Raw genomic sequence first — 22,877 nt, forward strand, 5'->3', positions numbered from 1 at the left:
AGAGAAGTCAGACCTGCTGCACTCTGTTGACTCCAGCACTGGCATTCTGAGGCCACTTTGCTCAAAAAATTGTTGGATGCTGAGAAAAACAGAGATGTTGGCGTTGGTGTCATTTAGATACCTGATTTTAAATCTAGTGCCCAGTTGAGGTGCAAGTTGATTACTGTGGAGCATTCTGTGGATTAAGAAAGATTATAAAAATTATCCCAAGTCAGAAAGATTCAGGAAGAGGCTGATTTTTATGGAGTCTCATATCTAAGGAGAATGAATATTCAGTTAAGAGCAATGTTAATGTAGGTATTCTAGATTTGGAATGTTAATCAATGGCAATCTAGGTAATCTAATGTTAATCTAGGTAATCTAATTCAGTTAAGCTAGGTATAACAAATTAATAAACTTAATGAGTAGTAAGGTAGCTTCTAAAAGAGTTATATTTTTCTCTTCTTTAGGAGTGAGACAAGTCTAATGTACTAAAAAAAAAATAAGATTTTATTTAGAATATTTTCTTTTTCCTGGTGTTCATCTCTTATTTATTAACTCTCACTATTATGGGTATCTTGTATTTATGTGGCATGGGGTGTTTGCTGGATACTGCATATCCTCATATCTCTGATGCTGAATTATCAAAAGAGTCAGGAGATGCCTAGGATATCATCCTTTAGTTTATAATTCTGGAACAGAACAGAATTTCCTTTTTAAATTTTTTTTTAAATTATTTTACACTATTCAAGGTATGTTTATATTCTAGCTCTGTTTTCAAGACAGTTTAGTTTCACTCTGAATTATTTTCTGTTCCTAAGCCGCTAGATATTCTATAACAGTTGCTGACTGGCTTTAAGCGTAGGAACACAAACAAATGTATATTTGTTATCTGAAAAACTGTCATCAATCCTACTTTTTAATGTTTGGCCAAGATTAAGCATCTCTGCAGAGGGTTAGTCATCTCTGCTGCTTTTTAAGTCTGCTTTGTTTCTTAAATGTTTATGAGCTCAGAACATCATTTCTTTAAGCCAAGTGTAGTGTTGGCACTATTTCAGTGTGCTGTGGGCTTGAGTGCTTCAGAACTGGTTTGTAGCCTGGCTTTCCAGTTCTGTGAAGTTTGTAAAATCACAAATGCAGCAGAATGGTGGATTTTAACTAGCTTGGGATGACTGTAATGTCTGGCTCAGAGGTTAAAGAATTAAACTAAAAGAGAATAGATAAATAATAATAATAAAATTAACACTAAAAGAGAGTAGATGCCCAATCTCAAAATGAAGTATAACAATGTGGACAATGAGAGCTGTGCATTTCATCTTCCTGCACTGAGGCAATTACACTATCAGAAAATGCTCCATAAGCAGAAAATTATTAACTTGTGATGGTGGGAGGAATTCTACTGAGCAGACCCATGAAATGTACACTTCACATTTATTAGACCTGTCTTTAGCAGTAGTCTTTATTTTATTTTGTCTAATGAATTTTGTGGTCTTAGAGCTTTAAATTCAAGCAGTGTAGCAGAACAAATGAAATGAATTCCATATGATAAAGAGTAATGTAGACATAACTGTGCATATCAGCATTGTTACTAGTAAGCTACGTGAATATTTTTATCATATGTCCTCTATGGTCATGGCATCTATTTTATGCTGATTGGGTACTGTTCCCAAATATTTTTCTATTTCTCATGCATACTTTTCACTTATCCTAATCTTCTACTTTATTCAAAAGCATTTTAGAAACAGTAGAGCCACATGAAAACATACCAGAGCAAGCAAGTCAAAAATTCTACTGAACCAATGATTGTATTTGATATTTGCTATAAAAAAACAAAAAAAAAAGCTGGTGGGAAATATGTTTTTGTACTTATTCGCTGCATTGAACTCCCCCGGTACTTTTAATGCAGACCTGAAGAAAAATCCTCAGCTGGGCTTTTTAACAGCAGCATTTTCTGTTCATTTCCATAGGTGTGTAGCCAGTTGTGGCATAAAGAGAGTCTACCACAGAGCTTTCTTTTATTTCCCTCTCTTCAAGATTTTGCCTATCACAGGCACCAGATGTTTTTCCTTTGCAGCTTTACCATGTTCTGCTTTTCAGTGTGGTATTAGAGAAGCTGAAATGGGAAGTTGTGTGAGGCATGGGTGATGAAAGAAGCAGCTAGCCTTGGCATAAAATTGAACTTCTCATAGAGATTAAATGCAAATGAATTTATCATTTACTCAACATGATTGGAAACCAATTTATGTTTTAACAGCACAAAGCCATATTGCACCACCAAAATTTCTGCCAAATGCATTTATATATGAAGTTGTGGAAGTGGTTTTTTTTCCAATATTCATTTTGGTTTTATGCTGAGCAAGTCTGTGCTTAGAATTATGAGACAGAAGACTCATGGCAGGGAACTGATTTTCCCTTGGAGCTGCAAGCAAATTACCTATATTTGAACTAGTTGTCCACAATTTTTTTTTTCCTGGGAAAGTTTATGGTACTTTTTTTTTTTAGTTATAATTGATTGATTTTCTCTAATGTGCTGTACTTACAAACTTTTACATGAAGTGTCTTTTAAGAATTTTTAATACCATGGCACGTTTATTGATTGCAAATTAATTGTTAATTTTTGATCATTAATAAATAGTGAAAAAACCACTGGTAGAACAAAGAAACCAGTGATAGAAGGAAATATTGAATGACCCAGTTTCTATAGCATAATAAAATCCGTGCAAGAAACGTATTCTATAACTTTTTTCACTGCTTCTGATGTGGAGGCAAAGGAGGGATTTTCAGTGATCCTTTTGGGCATTGAATAATATTCTCTTCATTTGCCACAATAGGATTAGTGAGTAGATCTCATTAGGAATTTGCACGTGACTTTTATTTTTTTATAGATAAAAGGGAGCAAATTCCTTCATGTTAAAGAAGGCCTGGAAAATAATATCTAGGAATTCAAGGAGGTAGGAAGTATTACTGCAAGGATATGTTTTCATTATCTGACAGACAAAATTAGTTTGCCTTTCTTAAAAAAGTGTATGGTAAGTCTCAGAAATGCTTCTGGGAACTTGATGAATAAAATCTACAATAAAAGATAATTAAAATTGAAACAATTAATTCTTTTTTATTAATACAATTTTAACAAAAGAGAACCTGTAAGGGTGGCAAAGATTGTTTAATTTCCTTAGGAATGGCTCATAAATTGGTTTGTTGATTACTGTTTTTAAAAAGAAGTCCCATTAGAAAAGTGATAGAAAGGTTTTTGTCATGTACAAAGCTATTTGTAAAGGCATCTTTTATTCTTCATGGCATATTTATGACCTGACCTACTCCATCACACTTTAATCCACCTAAACACTGTATTTGTAGTCCAAGTTTAAAAAAATATAATTTCACAACGTACACTAGTCATCACCTTCACCTTCTGCTTCCTTTGAAATGAATACTTGAAGCACCTATTAAAATTTTTCTGAATGCAGGGTGTGTAAGGACTGTTGGATAACCTCCCTCTTTCAACAATTTTTCTGCATAGAGCTCAGAACATCTATGTGTTTTTGCAAGGAAATTATAAAAAGGGGGAAATCTTGTCGGCCCAAATAATTGCTCTACCACTCTATAATTGAAAGCTGTTTTGATATGCCATCTTGAAAAAAGGATGAAGTTTTATTGTTACAACTGATGCTTGGAAAACTTGTGTCTGTTGGAGAATTGATGCCCTGTGTTGTAGTCACAAAATGAATCTCTATTGCAAAAGAAGTGGTTGCAGTCATTAACACTAATGGGTGTGTGTGTGCAATTCTTAGACATATGAAGGACCAAAACAAGAAGGTTGCCAATCTCAAGCACAATCAGCAATTGGAGAAAAAGAAGAATGCACAGTTGTTGGAGGAAGTTCGTAGGCGAGAGGACAATATGACTGACAACTCTCAACATTTACAAGTGAGTTTATTGTTCAATTTTTTTTTAAAGCTATCTAAGAAAATATGCTTCTGTTCCAGTGTGTGTGTTCCAGTGTGTAATGAATCTGTTCCCACAAAGAGCTGATGGTTCCTTCCTTTTCTACCAGAGGATGCACTGCTCACCTCAGTTGTATCCATGAAATATTTACTATTTAGGGTAAGGAAAGAACCAATAGAATTTGAGGACCTCTGCACAGTTGCTACATCAGCAACTGTTCTTTCTTACAGTTGGAAAGAAAAGGTTCAAGTATATAGCTTCTATGTTTCAGATAGACTTTGAGCCTTATATCTGGAGAATTTCTACAGTTTGTAAGTTACTGAGTTTGGTGGTTGAGAAATAAATGTTCTTCAACTGATCTGTTTAAGTGATACATTACATACCAGGGAACTTGTATTCAAGGCCACAAATTTGATGCTTGACTTAAGAAGTATTCTCTGAGATCTGAGTGTGAAAAACCACGAAGAGAAGTGCTGATTTCTGTTGACAACATCAATGTCTCCATGCCCAGTGTTTATAGGCAATTTACAGTGCAAAATATCAATTTTGCCTTGATCTGGTTAATATAATGTGTTTCTGGAAAATTTCCAGTGGATGGAATTTGACCCTCTCATGCTTCATATGGTTGTATTTCTCATGTGTTCCTATATGCAAAATGGAAAAATTAACACCACATCTCTCTTTAGGCTTGTGTTGGTGAAGCTTTATGTCAGAATCAAGTTCAGGAAATGATACATTATTTATGCATCTGTGCAGTGTTATGTTTACTTTACAGCCTTGGTCATTACATACTGATTGCATCACCATGCATTCCAGTGCACAGGATAGAGCAATAAAAGCTTATGAAGGGTTTGGTCTGCCAATATGATATATCAAAATTAAATTTCAGTGTTGAGCAGCTACTTGTAATTATAGTGGTTCAGTAAAGAGAATAAATTAAGCTTATTTTTCAGTATTTTGGAAATCTATTTCAGTGGGGTGATGACTGGAGAATAGAAGCCATTCTCAGGATCCTTGATGTAACTGCTATACTTGGAGGTTTCTACTCGTGAGATGAGATTGGGTCTAGCAAATGGAGGTGATGTGGCTGAATGGCTTGAATTTAGAAAGAAAATACCTGTTTGGAACAGTTCTTCTGTTCCATTCACTTCCTGTAAAGCATCTATACACTAGGAACAGTTTCTGAAAACCAGTTAACCAAGAACATTTATTTCTTGTTGCTATGTCTTAAAATGTCAATATTTTAAAATTATGTCCTTCAGCATAATACTTTCAGTAATATATGTATTAGGTTATATATTACATTCCCTGTAGCTGCAAGAACAGCAGGAAAAAAGGAGCCTTGGTTGTCTGTGCTGCTGGATTGCTGGTAGGGATAATCCTGCCTTCTCTGCCATACAGGCCATCAGCTGCTGTTATCAGTTTGCTGCTACAAACAGTTGTATTTTCTCAAAGATTTCCAATTTCCTTGGCTTATTTCTTCTCAAGCATTTCTTTAACTGAAATGGTTAAGTGCTGAAGAGTGCATGGAAGCTTGAGTTTCCCTGGGATTGTAAGATTTTGCAAGGTTTTGCTGCTCTACAAAAAACAATTTAGTGAGTCTTGCAAATAAAGTAAATGCTGTGACATTGAATAATCAAGTCACAGTGCAGGTGACATGACTTATGTACACTTATTCTGCTGATAGGAAAGCACTTTCACTGCTACAGTTTATTTGTTTTATATGTGTAAGGTAATTACAAATGCTAGGTGAGAGCATCAAGTCTTATATGAATCTGATAAGTAGGTGATTGGCTTGTTGAAAAGCCAAACAAATTCTCATGCTTCAATCACTTAGCCTTGGTATAGAAAGGAAATTTTTTTCATGATTTAAGAAAACCTTTCCTCCTTCATGGAGCTTGCTTGTGTAAAAAAGTAGCAGCAGTGATCTAAGGATTTAAATGAGGCAGCATTTTTGGGGAGACAAATGCTGTGACATATACTTTGACAAAAAATTTTAGGAGTACTATGCATCTGCTAATTAAAAACAGTTTAATTAACATCTTAGTAAACCATAGGGACCGGACCACCTTTTCTTACTGCTCTTAATAACTTCTACTGCTTTTAGTGGAAACACTCTGCATTTATATGCATTTATAACACAAAGTGCTTGTGTCTACAGTGTACTTGTTACATTTGTGAATGATGTATCGAGCTGTTAGGGGAAAAGTGTATCCTAAAATTCTCTGGCCTGATGTAATGACTGTATTTGTTGGCTAGCTGTGATAAGCTGGCTGTTGGCTGGCTGTGATAAGCTCAGTTGAGAATTGAAGAGCAGTCAGACTGGTCAAATTACATTTACTGCAGCCAAGTCTCAGTCCCTTTTGCAGAAGTAGTGGAAAAGATGAAATAAGAGGGTGAGCAGGGTTGTCCATGGACTATCCAGGGGATGCCCAGGGCAAACTGAGGTGATCATGTGTCCCCTTTCTGTGCAGCTCCCACAGGGGCTGGAGCTGTACCCATCCAGCTCTTTCTGATGGCTGTGCTGAGGTTCAGGAGGCTGGAGCTTCTTGGAATGGTGTGTGCTCGTTCCTGAGGCTTGTAGCACCATGTGTAACCATTGGTGACACTCTTAGCAACCTTGTCAGGTAAAAGCCTCTCAGAGCTGGTTCATGTGCCAGTGTCAGTGCTTGCAGGGCGAGTTTGAGTCTCTGTGGCCCCATCTCACAGCACTCCACATCACTTGCTGTGATGAGAGTGCTCTGGGATGCCTGGGGAGGGAATTCACTTTCGTCTGCCTCAGCTATCACCTGTAATTGTGAGTGATGCTTCAGGTGTGGTTTTGAGGGGCTCTTTGGATCACTGTAAAATTGGAAACATCAGGAGGCCAGATTAATTCTTGGGAATGAAGAATAGTTATGAGGTTTTCTGTTTTTTTCCCTAACACAAATCAAGGGCAGACCTGTGCAAATCTTGCCAGACATGATGGTCATATATTACACAAAGCATCACAGCAGGAGAGCTGGACCTTGAACACTTTATCATGAATTTCTTTGAGAATGGTGTATCTAACATGCCTTCATTTTTCTCTCTTTTTTTGGTCTGTCTAAAAAATGATAAGCCTTTTTGAGAAACACTGAGCTAAGAAATATACAGATATCATGTTGTAGATTTGTGCATCATTCTTCAAGTCTCTACAGGATCTTGAAACCTTAGAGATGTGAGACTTGTTTATTCCCTGAGATTAATTTTTTCTTGATTCTTGTGTGGAACATGTTTCTTCCAGTAACACTGGTACCTCAGCAGGATTGGGAAAGGAAACATTTGCATAACATTGAGAACTTAAATGCATTTGGTTTTCATTCTGATTTTCAAATCTGCTGTAATAACAACAACGAAGTCTTGTTGTTTCTCTAGAGTAAGCAATAAGGGTGCAATAAGAATATTCCCATGTGTCTCATAGCCTCAAAGGGAATTGAATATACACTGTTGTCTAGTTGTGCTTCTCATAGATGTAATATATCAATAAGTGATCTAAGTCTAGAAACACTTCTTTGTGGAAATTCTATGCAAACTTTCCAATACATATGTGTCACAAAAAAAGGTGCAGGGATGAACCTGAGAAGAAGTTTAATAATTTTAATACCCTATTCTGCCCTGATCTGCAGCTTCTGGGTGTTTCCCCCGTTTCTTCCAGTTCATCTGCTGGAAAAGTTCTTGACTCTCCTTATGTTTTAAATGTTTGGCTAATTTGTCACAATTCTCTTTGAGGTAGCTTGGGTTTTTTTTGGCTGGAAATCCACATGCGGAAAAGAGATATTTCACTACCAGAATTGTTTTTGAGTGAGACAATGTGTAGTTCTCATTGATTTCAAATATCATATACAGGCAGCTTGATCAATGGTTTATGCCTGCAGTACTGTAGAACAGATTGTGTACACATGTACATTTTCCAGGTGTAAATACCTCACTTTTTAAGCAGAGTTCAGCTTGTCAGTCATGCTTTTTCATGGGATGTAGTGAGGCAAGGCAAGCATTCCAATTTTCCAATAGCTCTGTACTGGCTGGAAATTTAGTCTTAGGTAATGAATAAAACATGATCAGGAGGAAGTCCTGTCAAAAGAGATAAAAAAACTGGCTAGTTAATATTACTGCTTTCTGATTCTTGCCATGTGAATATCTATGATGTCTTAATCACTGAAAATAGCTCCCAAGAGGTTTCACAGCTAGTCAGCATGAATCCTTAACCCTGGATTTGTTTCTTTATTTGTCACTGTGTGCTTTACCATATAATCCTCAGTTCCATAACAGCTCTAAAAATACGAAATTTACCCAAGACATTGCACAATGCTGTATGTAATTTCTGTGTCATGTAAAACAGCATGGCCTAAACAAGGGGTATATCTGACTTTACTATGAATTTGCTATGACTTCTCTTAATGCAGTGTATTTCCTACTGCATTGTCTCAAAAGCTTTGATACTGTAATATAAATAAAAAGAGGAAGCTAGGGAGTGAGATGAAGCCTTGCAAACAAAAATGAGCAGAGCAGTGTAATCAGTTCAGAGACAGAGGAAGCAGTCCTGACTGCTATGCAGACAGGCATTAGTGTATGGAGCTGACACAAGGCAGGAGAGAATTCATTGCATAAACACACAGCTTTGTATTACTACCACTGAAATTCATATGCAGTGACAAAACACAACCTTTTAAGAGGTTAAAATCATGAGCTATTGTATGAGAAGTAAATTCTAATTTAAGCATCTGTCTTAAGGTGGACCAATACCTTTCTGGACAGCTTTAATAATTCTCAGTGTTTCATAATTCTCAGGGTTCTGTATGTTTTTGTCTTTAAAAGGCTGGTAATTTTTGTGGGGGGCAGACAGAGATAAGATAGGGATTTTACCTGTTTACATCACTCCTGTGATTTCCGTGATGTCCATGTGTGAATTGTAAGTTGTGGTCTAGCTCTGATGTGTAGAATTGCAGAATTGCTGGGTACCTCTCATTCTGTTGTGGGCAGAGGATGAGGGGAACAAGGTGAGTCAGTATATTATGCCTGTTTTCTCTAACTTAGCTACGTATTTCTCTTCATTAGAAAGCCTTAAAACTAGCATGTGGTATTGTATGCTCTTATTGTATATATGTTTTAAACTACAGTTTCTTTGGGGACTGTAACATTTTGTATTTGAGTGGTTAAGCTGAAGTTTAGTCAGTTCGTAGGAAAATTAGTGCTCACGTATGTATCAGCTTCACCCTTACAAAGGAAGAGTTTTGTACTAGAAAACAGGGAGAACTCAGCAAAGTGCACAATTGTGAGCAGTAGTGATGTGTTCATGGGTACTTCAGCATTCTCTGCTTCTTTAATTGTTGGTGGATTTTGCCAAGGGTAGAGTGTAGTAGAAACTACTAAGATGTCAAGCCTTCAGCAAAATATATAGCATATTATGAACTTCACACAATTCAGGGAACCTTTTTCTTTTCCTAGTAAATATATAGGAAAAAGGCAGGAATTGCATTTTCTTGAAGTGGTTGTTTTTGTGGAGCTGAACATACGTATTTAATAGACATTTAACAAAAGTCTTTTCTGTACTCATTGATAATGAATCTATAAAAACCCCACAAGTGTAGTAGTGGAGATAGGCAATAGGAAAAAAGTGAGTAAAGCTGTGATGCTGTAGTACAATGTATTAAAAAATTATTACCAGATTAGAAATGTATGCTTAGACATCTCAGGATAATCCACTCAAACACATGTAAGACTATTGAAGACACAGCTAGTGTGCTTATCTTTAGATTTCCAACATAATATAAATATAAATTCAGATTTGTAAACATGGATGGACATTTAGGAATTTTCCTTCCTTGGCCTGTGGAAGTTCCTTATGCTGTGGATAAATTCCATATGTGTTGCTGAAACGTGTGTTGAACTTCAGCCAGTAGTTTAAGATTATGTTGAAGAAAATATTTCTAAAAGGCTTCAGATGAAGAATGATACTTGAGAATGTACAGAGGGCAGGATGGTTGATTGGTAGGTCTGAGGATCAATACCAGAAGTGGGTTTTTTGGGGGGATTTACTTTGACATTTGTGTTCATTGTGCAGTATAATCCTCAGAAGCCAAAACCACTCCTGTTATAAAATGTCCCTGTAGACAATAAGTGAAAATCTCACTTGCAGGCCAATTTCTACTAGAATCAGAGCCTCTTAACTTTTTTTTCCCTTTGTCATAATTGGTGAGTTGTCAGAAGTGGTGGGTTGACAGAAATCCTGCAGTGTTCTGTGCTGTGTTGATCTAACCACATATAATATGAAAAAAAATGTAGTGGGCAAAGCATTATCAGCAAAACTGTTCTATGCAGTTGTCATATCCTGTCTTTTGACTAGTGTATTCCATTATATGAGTAAGTATAAAAGAACATAATTTTTATTCTTAGAAATATCACAATCTATTAATTTTGGGGTTTTATGCAAGCACACAGTATAATGGAATATTATGTATAATTTTTAATACATTTTTTGCATTATTACAAAGACTTGTAATCTTTGTAAAAAGAGAGGGCATCTCATATCAGTCTGAATACTGACCTTCTCATTTTTCTCAGTTTCTACAGTTAAGTCAGAAACTTAATGTTTTTCAGTATTGTCTATGTAATGTTAATTTCCTGGCTTTAGTTACCCAGGAATAAAACCTGGACTTCCTGATTTGCAGTTACTTAGAAACTTGCAACTATTGACAAGTACTTTATGTTTAAATTAAATCAGTTATTTCTACTATGTGCTTTAATATGTTTTGTTAGTTGAAAAGGGCATATATGGCAAGGCACTGGAAGGGAATGTTGTTGTTGGAAAAAAACAAAACTGCAACAATAGGAAACAGAAAAAATTTAATGTGATACGACTTTCTTTTCTCCCCCTCAATATGTAATAACTCACACATGCAGGACTCCTGTAGTCTCCAGGGGGCAATTGCATTCACATGCATCAAAAGAAATAGTTCAGTTAAACCAACTCTCCCTACCCAGCAATAATTACCACAGGTTTACACTGAGATATAGTTGCAAAAGGTTAGTCAGTAGGGCATCTGCAAATCAAGTTATATGTCAACTCTACATCAATAACCTCATTATATTAAATGTTAGTATTTCAGCACATGACTGTCCAATATAACATTCCACATATAGCTCATTTTTAGCTTTTACATTGAGTTACAGCTCATCTAATATGTTACTAAATTATGTATTTAAACACTCTATATGACATAAATTATAATCAATGACAAAAGCAATGATTTAGATTGAAATTCTACAAAGTGAAATTGCAATAAAATGTCTGACCCTATTTGTGTAGCTGCTTTCAATATAAGATGAATATAGGATGTTTAACCCTGTAATATAAGAGAAGTGTAATGGCAATTAGTATTAGCACAGATTTTCCAATTTAGGCATTGTTTAAAAATGTTACATATAGATTTATAGTGAAAGCTGTTTTCCTATATACAAAAAACCAAAAAAGGTAAATATGTTCTAAAAGTACAACCAATTATCTAACTTCTGTGCAAATTCCCTCCACATACTTCCTTATATTTGTAGCTTACCACAAGCTATAACATTTTTGCTGAAAGCTTGATAGACTGGATGAAAATATAAAAAGGTTTTCAAAAACCTTCTTGTGGTCTGCATTAGGCTCAGATTTCTACCTAGTTCCATAATTTGGTTTTGAATTTACCTGCTTAGTAACCAGTGCGAGCTGCTGCTGTTTGTCACTCTCCATGGATAATTTTGAAGTCTGCTATTTGGTCAGCAACAAAAGTTCTGCTTGAGTGAGTCTAAGTAGAACTATTTTGGCTGGTTGGTAATAAGCCAGATATTTATATTTATCTCTCATTATAAGTATTCTGTAATAACCTTATACATTATTACTTACAGACTCTCTCTACAGACTGGAAAGAGAAGGAAGGCAAAACACCTTCATATACAGTCTTGTCCTACCTTGGAAATTATTATTATTTATTGTAACCCCCTCTTTTCTCTGAGAAGCTTTTTTGTGAGAGATGAAAAATCTCTCTTTCAGTAGAAAAATCCAGGGCCAAATATCATTGTGAGGTAAAAACAAAAAGAGAAAAAAAATATTGATGTTAAATTAAGAACTTCCAAACTTGACAAAAAAAGCTTTATTAATGGATCTTAGAGCATCTTGAAGAATAGACTTGTCAGTAGTATATTGAATGAAACTGAGGCATAAGAAATAAAGGTTGTGTGCAAAGTGTCCCAGATGGGTGATGGAACAATTAAGGAGCACAGACTTTGTCTGTCCAATATTCCCTTTACTTGTCTGAACTGTTGACTCAGAATATTTTACTCATGATACTAAAAATGTTACTAATGAATTGTTCCTGATGGAGGTACTTAGTGCAGGTGAAGTTAATATAGTTTTTAGTCCAGTGAGAGATCAAAAGTTTGTGTTTAGGACATGAAAGACAAGGAAAACCACATACCATATTAGTTATTTTGCAATTTAATAGTCTCTTGATTCTCAGAGGATGGTGAATAACAGCTGCACATGAAGAAATAGAAGAGTACTGATACTTGCAGTTTAGAGGCAGATATCTTTTTAAGCAGAATTGTCAAGATAATCAGATAATTCAACAACAAACACTGCAGTTCAGTGTATTAAATTTTATAGAAGGTTTTTCTTTCAAGTTACAACTAGGGTCCTTAACAAGCATTTCTTTGATCCATTACTTCTGTTTATATTTTTCCATTTATCCCTTTCCTTGGGAAAGTCTGTTTAGTTTTCTGCATCTGACAAAGATTCCTCTACAAACACCTTGGATAAAGCTTGACAGATTTGGGATTGTTGAATACTAATCTTTTCACTAAATAAATGTTTTAATACAATTAGAGCTTTTTTCATACGACACCTTTAAAAATTATAAATAGGGAAAAAATGAACTTATTTTAAAGTATTAGTACAAGGTAGATGAGCTATAAAAATGTTACTTTGGATCTGAAAAGTCACAACTATGCACAGAATACAGATTTTTCATATTGCCTTTTAAAAAAGTATATTTTGAGTTATTCTTTGTATTTCTATGACATTTTAGTGACATGAATTAGAAATGCTTTTTCTAATTCATTTGTTCTTCAGTGGAGTAAAGTTTTATTGAGCAGTATTATTTGGCATTAGGTACTTACATTTCTTTTCACAGTTGCATATTGGCATAATGAAAGAAGCATTTTACACCTCCTCTTCAACTGTCACATACCTTTGTCATATTGAGAACTACCATAATTTAGCCATCTAGAAGTTCCTTCAGAGATAAAAGCCAGGTGTTTGTGATCCCCTCCTCCTCTTTGTTTTTTTAGACTTCAAAGGGACATTATAACAATGTGAATAGTGTGTCACATGAGTGCTATAGTCTCTTCATTTTGAAGAAAGAATTTTGTGTGTTCCTGCATATGGGGTGAATTCCTTGCTCTACTAAAGTTAATGCAATTTTTGCCACTGCCTTGTCAGACAAAGATTTCTCACATGAAGAAAAAATAATTAAAAAAACCCTGTACAGACAAAAAATAAACTTAAAAGGTCATTGAGAAAGCAGATCTCAAGTAAAAATGGAAACAGTCCATTGTCATTCATCATTTGCATCTGATCTGTTGATGGGAATTGTAATTTGTGAGAAAGTCCTTCAGCTGAAAGGCTTGTCAAAATTGGCTTTTCTGTCTGGGTGTTCTTTTATAAGAACATTTGGCTGCCAAATCCAAGCAAATATAATTATTTCTCTTAATACAGACATTAGAAAAGATTGCTCAGAGGTTGCTGTCTGGCTCTTGTGCTTTCAACATAGGCTTTGATCTTTTATACACGATGGCTTTGTTAACCTTTTTCTTATGAAACTGATAAACACTAAAATAATTAGTGTCATAAGCAGGATAACTAGCAACTTGAACTCCTCTTTGGTCTCTTTTTTTCTCAGTTTGAACTAAGTGCACCACAAGAATACTAGAAATCTATCATATAAAACATAAATCTATCATATAAAACATCACCTAGTAGATTCCTGCATTGAAACCTTTGCTGTGAAGACATTAAATGGATACCTGGATGAAGGTATCCTAAATCCATTCTGGTGGATATGAATGATAAGCTATGCTTAGCTGGCTAACATAACCTAACCTGTGTATTGTCTGGTGGGCAGTGACAGGATGTGAGGGAATGGGCAGGGAAGGTTTAAGTTGGATATTAGAAAAAGGTTCTTGGCTGGGAGCTGAACAGGCTCCCCGGGGCACTGGTCACAGCCCCAAGGCTGTCAGAGTTCATGAGGTGTTTGGACAATACTTATGGGTCCCTTCCAACTCAGCATATTTGGGATTGTGTGATTCTGTAATTGAAATGTTTATGAAGTACCTGTTAAATTAAAACCCAAATTATACAGTGGACAGTCAAGTAATGTATCCTGCATCCTGAAAATGTGTCTTAAAAGGGAAAGTTTCATGTAATTGTTGTCCTGGATAATTTCACAAATTGTAATTCTCCTGTACTTTGTGCTGTGGTACTTTGAGAAGCCAGGACATGGTAAGAGACATGTGAAGATTTTTGAAGAACATAAATGCAGTGACCATTTCTTCATTTGTTCTCTATGTTATGGATAAAGCAAGTATAAACCTGTGTTATCTAGCAAGGTTCTGAAGGTCCTGGTCCTGATAGAGTTTGTGTTCTGTTTCGTCTTCTGTTTTCTTAATTTTTCCCCCTCAAATTTATTGTTCCCCAAACTAGTTCTCGACTATAAAACAGGTGGCCAGATGTTTCAAGTAGTGATTGAAAGCCAGTAAATCAGGCAGAATGTAACTATAGCATTTGTGCTTTAAAGGAAAGTGTAATCACTAATAAACTCAGTGAGCGAGTAAATGTTTTTTGAAATTTTAGGATGCTGTAATATAGCTTGGTATTTGCATGAAAATTCGAGATATTTAACACTGAATACGTATTCATCTATTATGTATTCCCAAGGGAGAAAAACAACCCTTTTCCACTACCTTTTTTTAATACAATTGAACAAAATCTAGCCATAATATGAATATGTCAGCTATACTATGAATCCAGAAGGAATTTTACAAATTATGTAGACTACTGTTAATGTAAAAGTGTGTGTGTATTTCTGGAAAGTATCTCTACTTCACAGGATTAATATTTGAAATATGAACCAATGGAAGTCTGCTTAAGAGAACATGCATTTTCTGAGACTTTTAGTCTCAGTCACGTTCAGCATCCATATTGCTGTTACATGTCAAAAAGTGTTTAAAAAAGACAGTCAAAGGAATAAAATCTTTACAGGCATCATGAAGGCTATTTAAAGAAAATTATATTGGCTCAGAGGAAATGGATACCACCTATCATAAACTGCTTTAATAAGACCAAACGGAAACCAGCACAATTAAACAGCAGGATAAAGGAAGCTATCAAAAAACAAAAACAAAACCAACTTTCTCAAAACTGAAATTTGTCTAGTTGAAAAAAACAGAATCATAAAACCTAGCAAGTAAAAAAAGCCCAAATAGGCTGACCATGAAATGCATGAAGAACAATAAAGAATAAGTAATGAAATGCACTCAAACTGGTCATTTTCAAATATGCCAGAAGGCAGAAGCCAGCCAGAGAATCTCTAGAGCCAAAGATAATCGAGGCATATAAAGAGTGCTTTCAGAAAATGGGGTCATGAGGTCAAAAAAATGAAAGATATTTCTTCTTCTTTTGTTCAGATAAAAAGAACTTGGTAGGTTCTGCTTCTAGAGCTTCTTTTTACAGGTGAAGTATTGGAAGATCCATCTCAGAGTGAGGTGACAGCAGAAGACGCTGCACAACAATTACTAAAATTAACAATGCTGTCATCATAGGATCTGAGGATAATTCAGGTTCAAAGGTGTACCTCCAAGTTCAAACTCTTATTAAATGTAGGGTAAGTTTGCAGTCAGGCCAAGTTCCTTTCAATACCAAGCAGTTTTCATGCTAACCTCGAAATTTAAAGGGGAAATATGGGGATTTCTAACTTGCCTAAGAACTGGACTAATGTGACATCTCTTTCTAAAAAGAGTTCCATATTAGTTTTGGAAAACTACCTCCACATATGATATCCTTATTGGAAGAATCAAGAAAAATTGTTTTTTAAAAAATAGAATTAGTGGGCATTTGACCAACTAATTTACCTATATAATATGTTGGTAGAGAAGCCCAGTGCTTTTCCAAAAAAAAATTAAGTCATTCCTCCTCATAAGTTTGCAAGTCGTTAGGTTTTTCAGAAGTCCCATAGGAATAGACATTGAGACTTTGTCATGTTTTTAAAATGCCTGGAAAAGAATGAATAGTTTAAAGAAATAAAGCATCATTGACTTGAAGACCAAGGATCGCTTCTTTAGTTGTACTTCCTTGCAAACTCAGGGCACTGGATCGTATCTAAAAAACAAACCCCATAAGAGAAAGTTAAAACAAATATGACAACTGTTATAGAATAAGAAAGACAATATGATATGAAGCTATGTAATCATGTTACTAAATGCAGTACTGATGGCTAAAATTTTAAATGTCACTGGGAAAAGTTTAGTGAAAAAGGTTTTCTTAAGAAAAGAACATTTTGGCAAACTCAGGCTGATTTATGATGGTAGGAGGAATTCTGTGGGTTTGCATGGTTTTGACCTTAAACCTGCAAAAATATGTTGGATTTGGCAATGTTTCACTTGGAGTTTTGGCTTTCTTCAAGCCCAGAAGTCAAAGAAACATTTGGGATGTGAACCAATGCCAAAGAAAAGGTTTGGATGAACCATACATTCCATAACAGCCAAGTTTCACACGACTCTGATTTTCCTTTTTCCCTTGTCTTTGTTTCTTTACACTTTTTTCTAGAGCTGCTTTTCTGTTTTCGAGTCTCAATGGATAGGAATCTCTGTATCCAGTAAAAGCCTTTTTACAGTCCATGTATAAGGAGATGAGAAGGGAGAACTCAGAAGGTTTTGTCTCTCTTTTTGTATTACAGCAGAATTTGAACAAAAATATTACACCTGAAATGATAAGGTGTCCTCATATCCATTTGGGAATATTTTTTAGTGGAAGTGATAATGTTAGATACTTAGCCTTCCTTGTGTGTGTTTCAGATTACAAAATGACATAATTAAGACATCCAAAACACTAAAGGGTTTAAGAAAAGGATATAGTTTTGTTTCTTTTTATGACTTATTAACAAGTATCTCTTAAATCTGGTCATGTAAATACTGCTTTCCATGAAGACAGACACGCCTGTGCAGTAAATGGTGCCTGTTCTGCATCTCATTTGGATCTCGTGAAGCTGTGGGATACGATACGTTCAAGCTGCTGATCTGAGAAGTGTCTCAAATCCATAGTCTTTATATGCACATCAGACACTACACATATGGTAAATGATAAACATACCATATGGGATTTGGGAAGTTAAGACTATCGAATTCCTATCCCGTTATTTTTTTTTACATTGTATGGTTGAATCAAAAACATATTATTCTTCACATTATTAAGGGGTTATGTTTGTGGCCCCATTTATAAGGTTACAAAACTGATCATGCTTTAAGCTTTTCTTTGGCCTAGAAATTTTCCTGGTTACACTCAGGTTGTCATTTAAAAAAAAGAAAAGAAAGGGGGTGGGTAGTGTTTGTGAAGCTTGCAGAGTCCGGCCAATTTTTGAATTACACTTTTGAAAAGTTCACATGTAACCTTAGCCAAATATTACAGCTCAAAACAGCTGAGCTTAAGGTTGACTTTGAAAACTTAGTTTTCCAGAATTTTATTGTGTGTATTGTGAAGGTGTTATCTGGGAAAAATAGTTTCAGACCTGACAGTGTGGTGACTATATGTGCACTTTCATGATAATTTCTTTTTTTGTCTTGACTTTTTGACTGGAACAACTTATTATCCTCAGCTGAACTATCAAATGTTTATCTTAAAAATTATAAATTTTGTACATCTTTCACTTACTTTCAGATGGCAAAATATTTTCATCTTTAAAGAAAGAAGATTGAAATTAGTTATTCTATTGAAGAGTTTCACAAAACTGTATTTTGTCGAAGAAATGTGAATTTACATTAGGTTTGTAATTAATCTTGGAACTCTATTTCTTAAGCAGCAATTTACCTTCAATTCATTAAACAGAAATTGGAAAAGCAGCTTTACCATAGTAAAATATGGCAATAGGAACCTGTGGGTAAGAGGCGAGGAACTAGAAAACAAAGCTTCTTGAAAAGTGTGTCAGGAATCGCAGGGAGGGAGAAAGAGATTTTGTTCCTCTTAATGCTGCCTAATCAGCCTTGTGCTACTTGGAAAGCAGGAACTGTGTCCTGACTGCATCAGAGTGCAGCTACTTTTGTGTTGTCTTCCCATGATAAGTCAATAACTGAAACAGGTTAGGGGTAGAGACTCTTTCATGCTAAATGTCTGTGGTTGAAAACTGTAGTTTACTGCAGATTTCCCCCAGCTGTTTTGTTGTTTTCTTTTATTTCGGGGGTGTGTACAGGATGGCTCAGTAGGTTTCTGTTATAACTAAGAATAAAAAAGCTGGAATTATGTTCCCTTTGTCTCTCTCTCTCTCTTTTATTTTCTAGAATAATTTTTCATTGTGAGTTGTGTGCAATTTGTAAGCAACAAGAATAGGGCTGGGTAAAGCTTGTTACTTGTGGTATGTATAGTTATTTCTTTCCATGAAGATGTTACAGATTCTTCTAGAAGGTGTAATGTTGATGCTGAGGAATGTGTGTAAAAAATTGTATTCCCCCTTATTTTATGATGTTCACAGCATCCTTTTCTCCATGGACAGGCAGCAGAGAGAAGGTTCTGTCTGCGTGTGGCCTTTATGTAGATTCATAAACATGTGAAAAGCTTCTGCACTCTTGTACTGACACTTTGGGTGTTTGAACAGTTTTTGGTCCTGTTAATAGACATTTCATCAGTGAGGGCACTCCCTGAAAACTGCCCAGGAAAAAAAGAGTCAGACATGTCGTACTGTAGCTTTGGGGGAAGTGGCATAAAAGTTTCTGGAGAGATGGAATACTAGAAATACGTGGGAGCGATATGAAATATCAGGCTACCAACATAGAGAATTCTCCAATTATTTATTTTCTAACTTATTGTAAACAACGAAAATGTTTGGGAAGTAATAGTTAGGGCACCAAGTACAAACCTGCAGGTTTTGATGGTGGGCTGAATTCTGTGCAGTGTAGTTAGCTAAGAAAGTCAGCAGCTGAATAGAAGGAACAGAAATGACATTATGAATTCCCATTTCATATACCATGACCTGATCTCATCAGTTGAGCTGGGACTGAAGAACATTGTGTATAAGCTATACTTTTTCTCATTGTACTTATTAGTAAAAGTTACAATAGTATGTTAGAAAGGAGATAGATGTTTGTCTGTGGGGTGGGTGAGACTGTATACCAGACCTGACTGGATTCCTTAATCTAAAAACCTTTGGACCAAAAAATTATATGCATGAGAGCCACATGACTTACACCCTGGAATATCAAAAGTGAGGAGGTAGAAGATGGGCTCTTGGTTTTGTTTACCAATTAGGAAATTACTCCATCTCTAGGGGTTCTCTGAATGAATCTGCTTTATCCATGGAACAGGCATGTAGTTAAATCTCATCATTTTAACTGGTTCTTTTCCTTGCCAGCCAGGGATTCAGGTTATCCAGCTGTGTTCCTACTGCAAAGTACTGTTATCAGTTGTGTAATGAAACCCGGTCACAGGAACTTTATTTGACCTATCTACTATAGATGTGGCTCAAGAGTCAAAGTCAGGAGACCTGTTTCACATACAGCCAAAATCTGCCTTAGGTTAAAAAAAATAAGCATGTATAAATCTTTTAAAGACAGTCAACTCAAACAAGGAAAGTCTTATAACTAAAGAATTAAACATCTCCTGCTCTCAGTGAGCACACATTCGGACCTGAACCTTAACTGAGCTATGTTTGAACCCATTGCAATTTTCCTTTTAAAATGAAAACACAACACACTGATTTCATTGGTCCTTTATTATGCAAAATAGAAACATTTAGGAAATATGTTAACATGAAAAAGTATCTGGTGACAAAAGAAGCAGCAGTAAAGCCGATCTAGAAGGAATGGTACCCTTATACAGCATTTTGGGGAAATCTGCATCAAAATAATTGTTGAGAATTTTTCATAACCTGTAAGAAAGGTAAAACTAACTTTTTAAATGAAATTCAGGAAAATAATTGTTTATAGAATGACCCCAAGACTGAAAAGATGTTCCATTTCTTTCTGCAGGACCCTAAAATTGATACTGGTTGAAGGCAGGGAAATTATCAGGCAAAAGCTATAAATGTGGAAAGGAATTGGAATATGTAAGGAAAGGTGTTGTTAGGCTGCAAAAGTGAAATGGAGGCACATGGTACTGCCCTGTCCCAGAACTTCTGGAGGTGTTCAGTGCCCAGGTAATGCCTAAGTAAGGAGTATTTGCTTTAACTGCTTCGTGAGTACATTGAGTCTGTTGTTCAATTACTTCAGACTTGGGTAGTAGAAGATTAATATAATAAATGTAAGACCCCTGTTTTATAACTTTGAGCATACTACCAGTTAGCACTATACTGTCTAAAACACTATGGAAATACATACAAAAATGTTTTAGAAAATCTGTGACTGCAGGAAAAACCTAAAAATATTATGCTTGAATAATTTTCAGAGTCTGTGAAAGAACTTGAGTTTTCATAGAGCTTTTAAATTTTTTTATTTAAACTTTTAAATCTGAACAAAAGGCCTTACATTTTGAACATCAAGAAGAATTGATGTAATTTTCTGGTTTTCTCCCCCACCCCCCCCAACCATATCCTGAACATGAAAAAAACTGCATTATGTAAATCAGCAATTGCTTGTAAAATCCCAGAATAAACTCTAGACATCAAGGCCCATAATCAATCCAGCTGGTGTCTGACTTTCCAAGGAAGGAATCCAAAATGGCAGCTCAAATGACCCTGTTTCATGAGTCATCTGAGCTGTGGTACAGAGTCTTTTGGAGAAAAATGGTTTCCTGAGATTTTCATACAATCATTACACTTCAGTAAGTCATAGTGTATGTAATGATATGGTATATATACATTTTAAATTCCAGTGTTGTCAGGGAAAAATGTGCATTGCATTAGTGTAACATACTGTGATTTACAGTAGGGCACTTCTATCCACATTACTGAATACCAGAGGGCCAAGAGGATCTGTCGGGTCTTATCTATCTGCTCACAGCTGTATTTAAGCAACTAATACACGTTTCTATAAACAACTTGATTTATAGACAAAGTTGGCCACTGAGAAGTGAAGTTTTCCTGAAGGGTAGGAGAAATGTCATTCTTCAGGTTAGTGGGGAGATCACCAACATCCAGCTCCTGTTGTGCCTGTTGGTGTTCAGTACCAACCACTTTATTCTCCATACTTGTGAGTCCTTTTAAATGTATGATATATTCTGTCCTTTCCTAATTTTTTTTCATGAAACTAAAGTACTTTATTCTAGTTACTATCATTACCTCTTTGATATCCTTTCTTGATTTTTAGGTAGAAACATAAAGGGATTTGACTTATTTTTCTGTTTTGGAAACTTAGTTGATTAAGATCTGTAATGGTCTTGCCAAAAGTGTTTTCTTCACTCCATGCAAAAATTGAGTGAAGATTTTCTTCAAGATATGAATATTTTTGTATTTCTCTAAGCACTTTTTACCCAGGGTGGTTTTGGGTTCATTTGTGGATTTTTTATTTATATATTTTTAAACCTGATTCCATATAAGGTCATATATTATATTACTAAGGCTCTGAGGCCAAATAAGTGTAACCTGTGTCACAAACCTGAGTGGTTTTAGGTGTTTCCCCAGAATGACTCTTAGACTCCAAGCCATGCACAGAGTAATTTTAATTAACATCTGCAGTTTTTGTGATTAGTCCCCACTGCTTGGAAACTCATTCTGTAATTTTGCATAACAGCTACCCCTGGGGGTATTAGATAAATATGCCTTCCTGATGAACTGGGAATGTGTTGGTTGGAGCAGTGATTTCAAAGAAGCAATCATCAGCATAAGAACTGGATCCGATAAGAGATACATCTGCTTAATTATTTTGTCCTGGTCAGCAGAAAAAAAAAAAATCCATGAATTGGTGCATAAGAAAAAGTAAGATTAGGTAGAGTGTTTTTTCCTCAGTATACTGTTTCAGGTTTACCAGTGGGTAGCTTTAGGGACCTTTTGAGCTGGAAATAGCACATACATTGCCATGGTTAGAAGCCAAAGGACTTAGGATCAGTAAAGCATTTAAAACTTTTGGGCACTTATTTTGGAGCTGAGAATCACCCCAGATCCTTGAGTTGTAACAATATAAAATGTCATATTAAGAGTTCTGCCTTTTATGTGGTTTTTAAGCCTGTTGCCTAGTGATGTCCTTAGGTGCCCATAATTCTTCAGTTGTGAGAAGCAGTGAACAATAGTTCCCAGTTCACCTTTTCCATAGCATTTTATAGTCTCTTGCTTCTTTTTTCAGTAGTGCATTTTCCATGGTGAAAAGTCCTGCTTGACAGTCTGCCTTTCCCCATTGCAGATGGCTTTGTCTTTCTTAACTGGGAGAGTAGATTCTTCTAAGATTACTTTTGGCAGGTCTGGAATGTTTTGTCTAGTGATTCTTTTGTGTATTTCATTCTAGGAAATAAGATAAACAGGCTTTGTATACATTTTAAATTGAAATTTCATAGAAAACAAGTCCAGAAGGGATGAGACAGTATCTTTTAGTGCATCCATAGTACTGAGTATGTTATACCACTGTTGTTTCTGAGATGTTTGTCTTGGTTTTAGTGACATATATAGTAACTTTGTTTATTATTCTTACTCCACAGGTATGAAAAAGGATTCTCTATTATCTTACATTAGTCTCTTTTTCTGTAATTTCAAGCAGTTATTTCTTGCTTT

The 22,877-nt window shown here is 35.5% G+C and overlaps 1 protein-coding gene across 11 annotated transcripts in view; it reads left to right on the forward strand.

Annotated features, from left to right (window-relative positions):
- ERC2 (ELKS/RAB6-interacting/CAST family member 2) overlaps positions 1–22,877 on the forward strand; it is a 407,180-nt gene that overhangs the window by 168,721 nt on the left and 215,582 nt on the right. For all 11 annotated transcript variants that reach the window (XR_011681174.1, XR_011681175.1, XR_011681176.1 and 8 more), the window contains one exon: positions 3,771–3,906. Coding sequence is in view for 1 of the 11 variants with exons in the window: in XM_071439763.1 (XP_071295864.1) it covers positions 3,771–3,906 (136 nt within the window). In the remaining 10 variants the exon portion in view is untranslated. The remainder of the gene's footprint in view (positions 1–3,770; positions 3,907–22,877) is intronic.

The sequence above is a fragment of the Agelaius tricolor genome, unplaced genomic scaffold (assembly GCF_023055355.1).
Source record: "Agelaius tricolor isolate 1412-34295 unplaced genomic scaffold, bAgeTri1.0.p SCAF_14, whole genome shotgun sequence".
NCBI lineage: Eukaryota > Metazoa > Chordata > Aves > Passeriformes > Icteridae > Agelaius > Agelaius tricolor.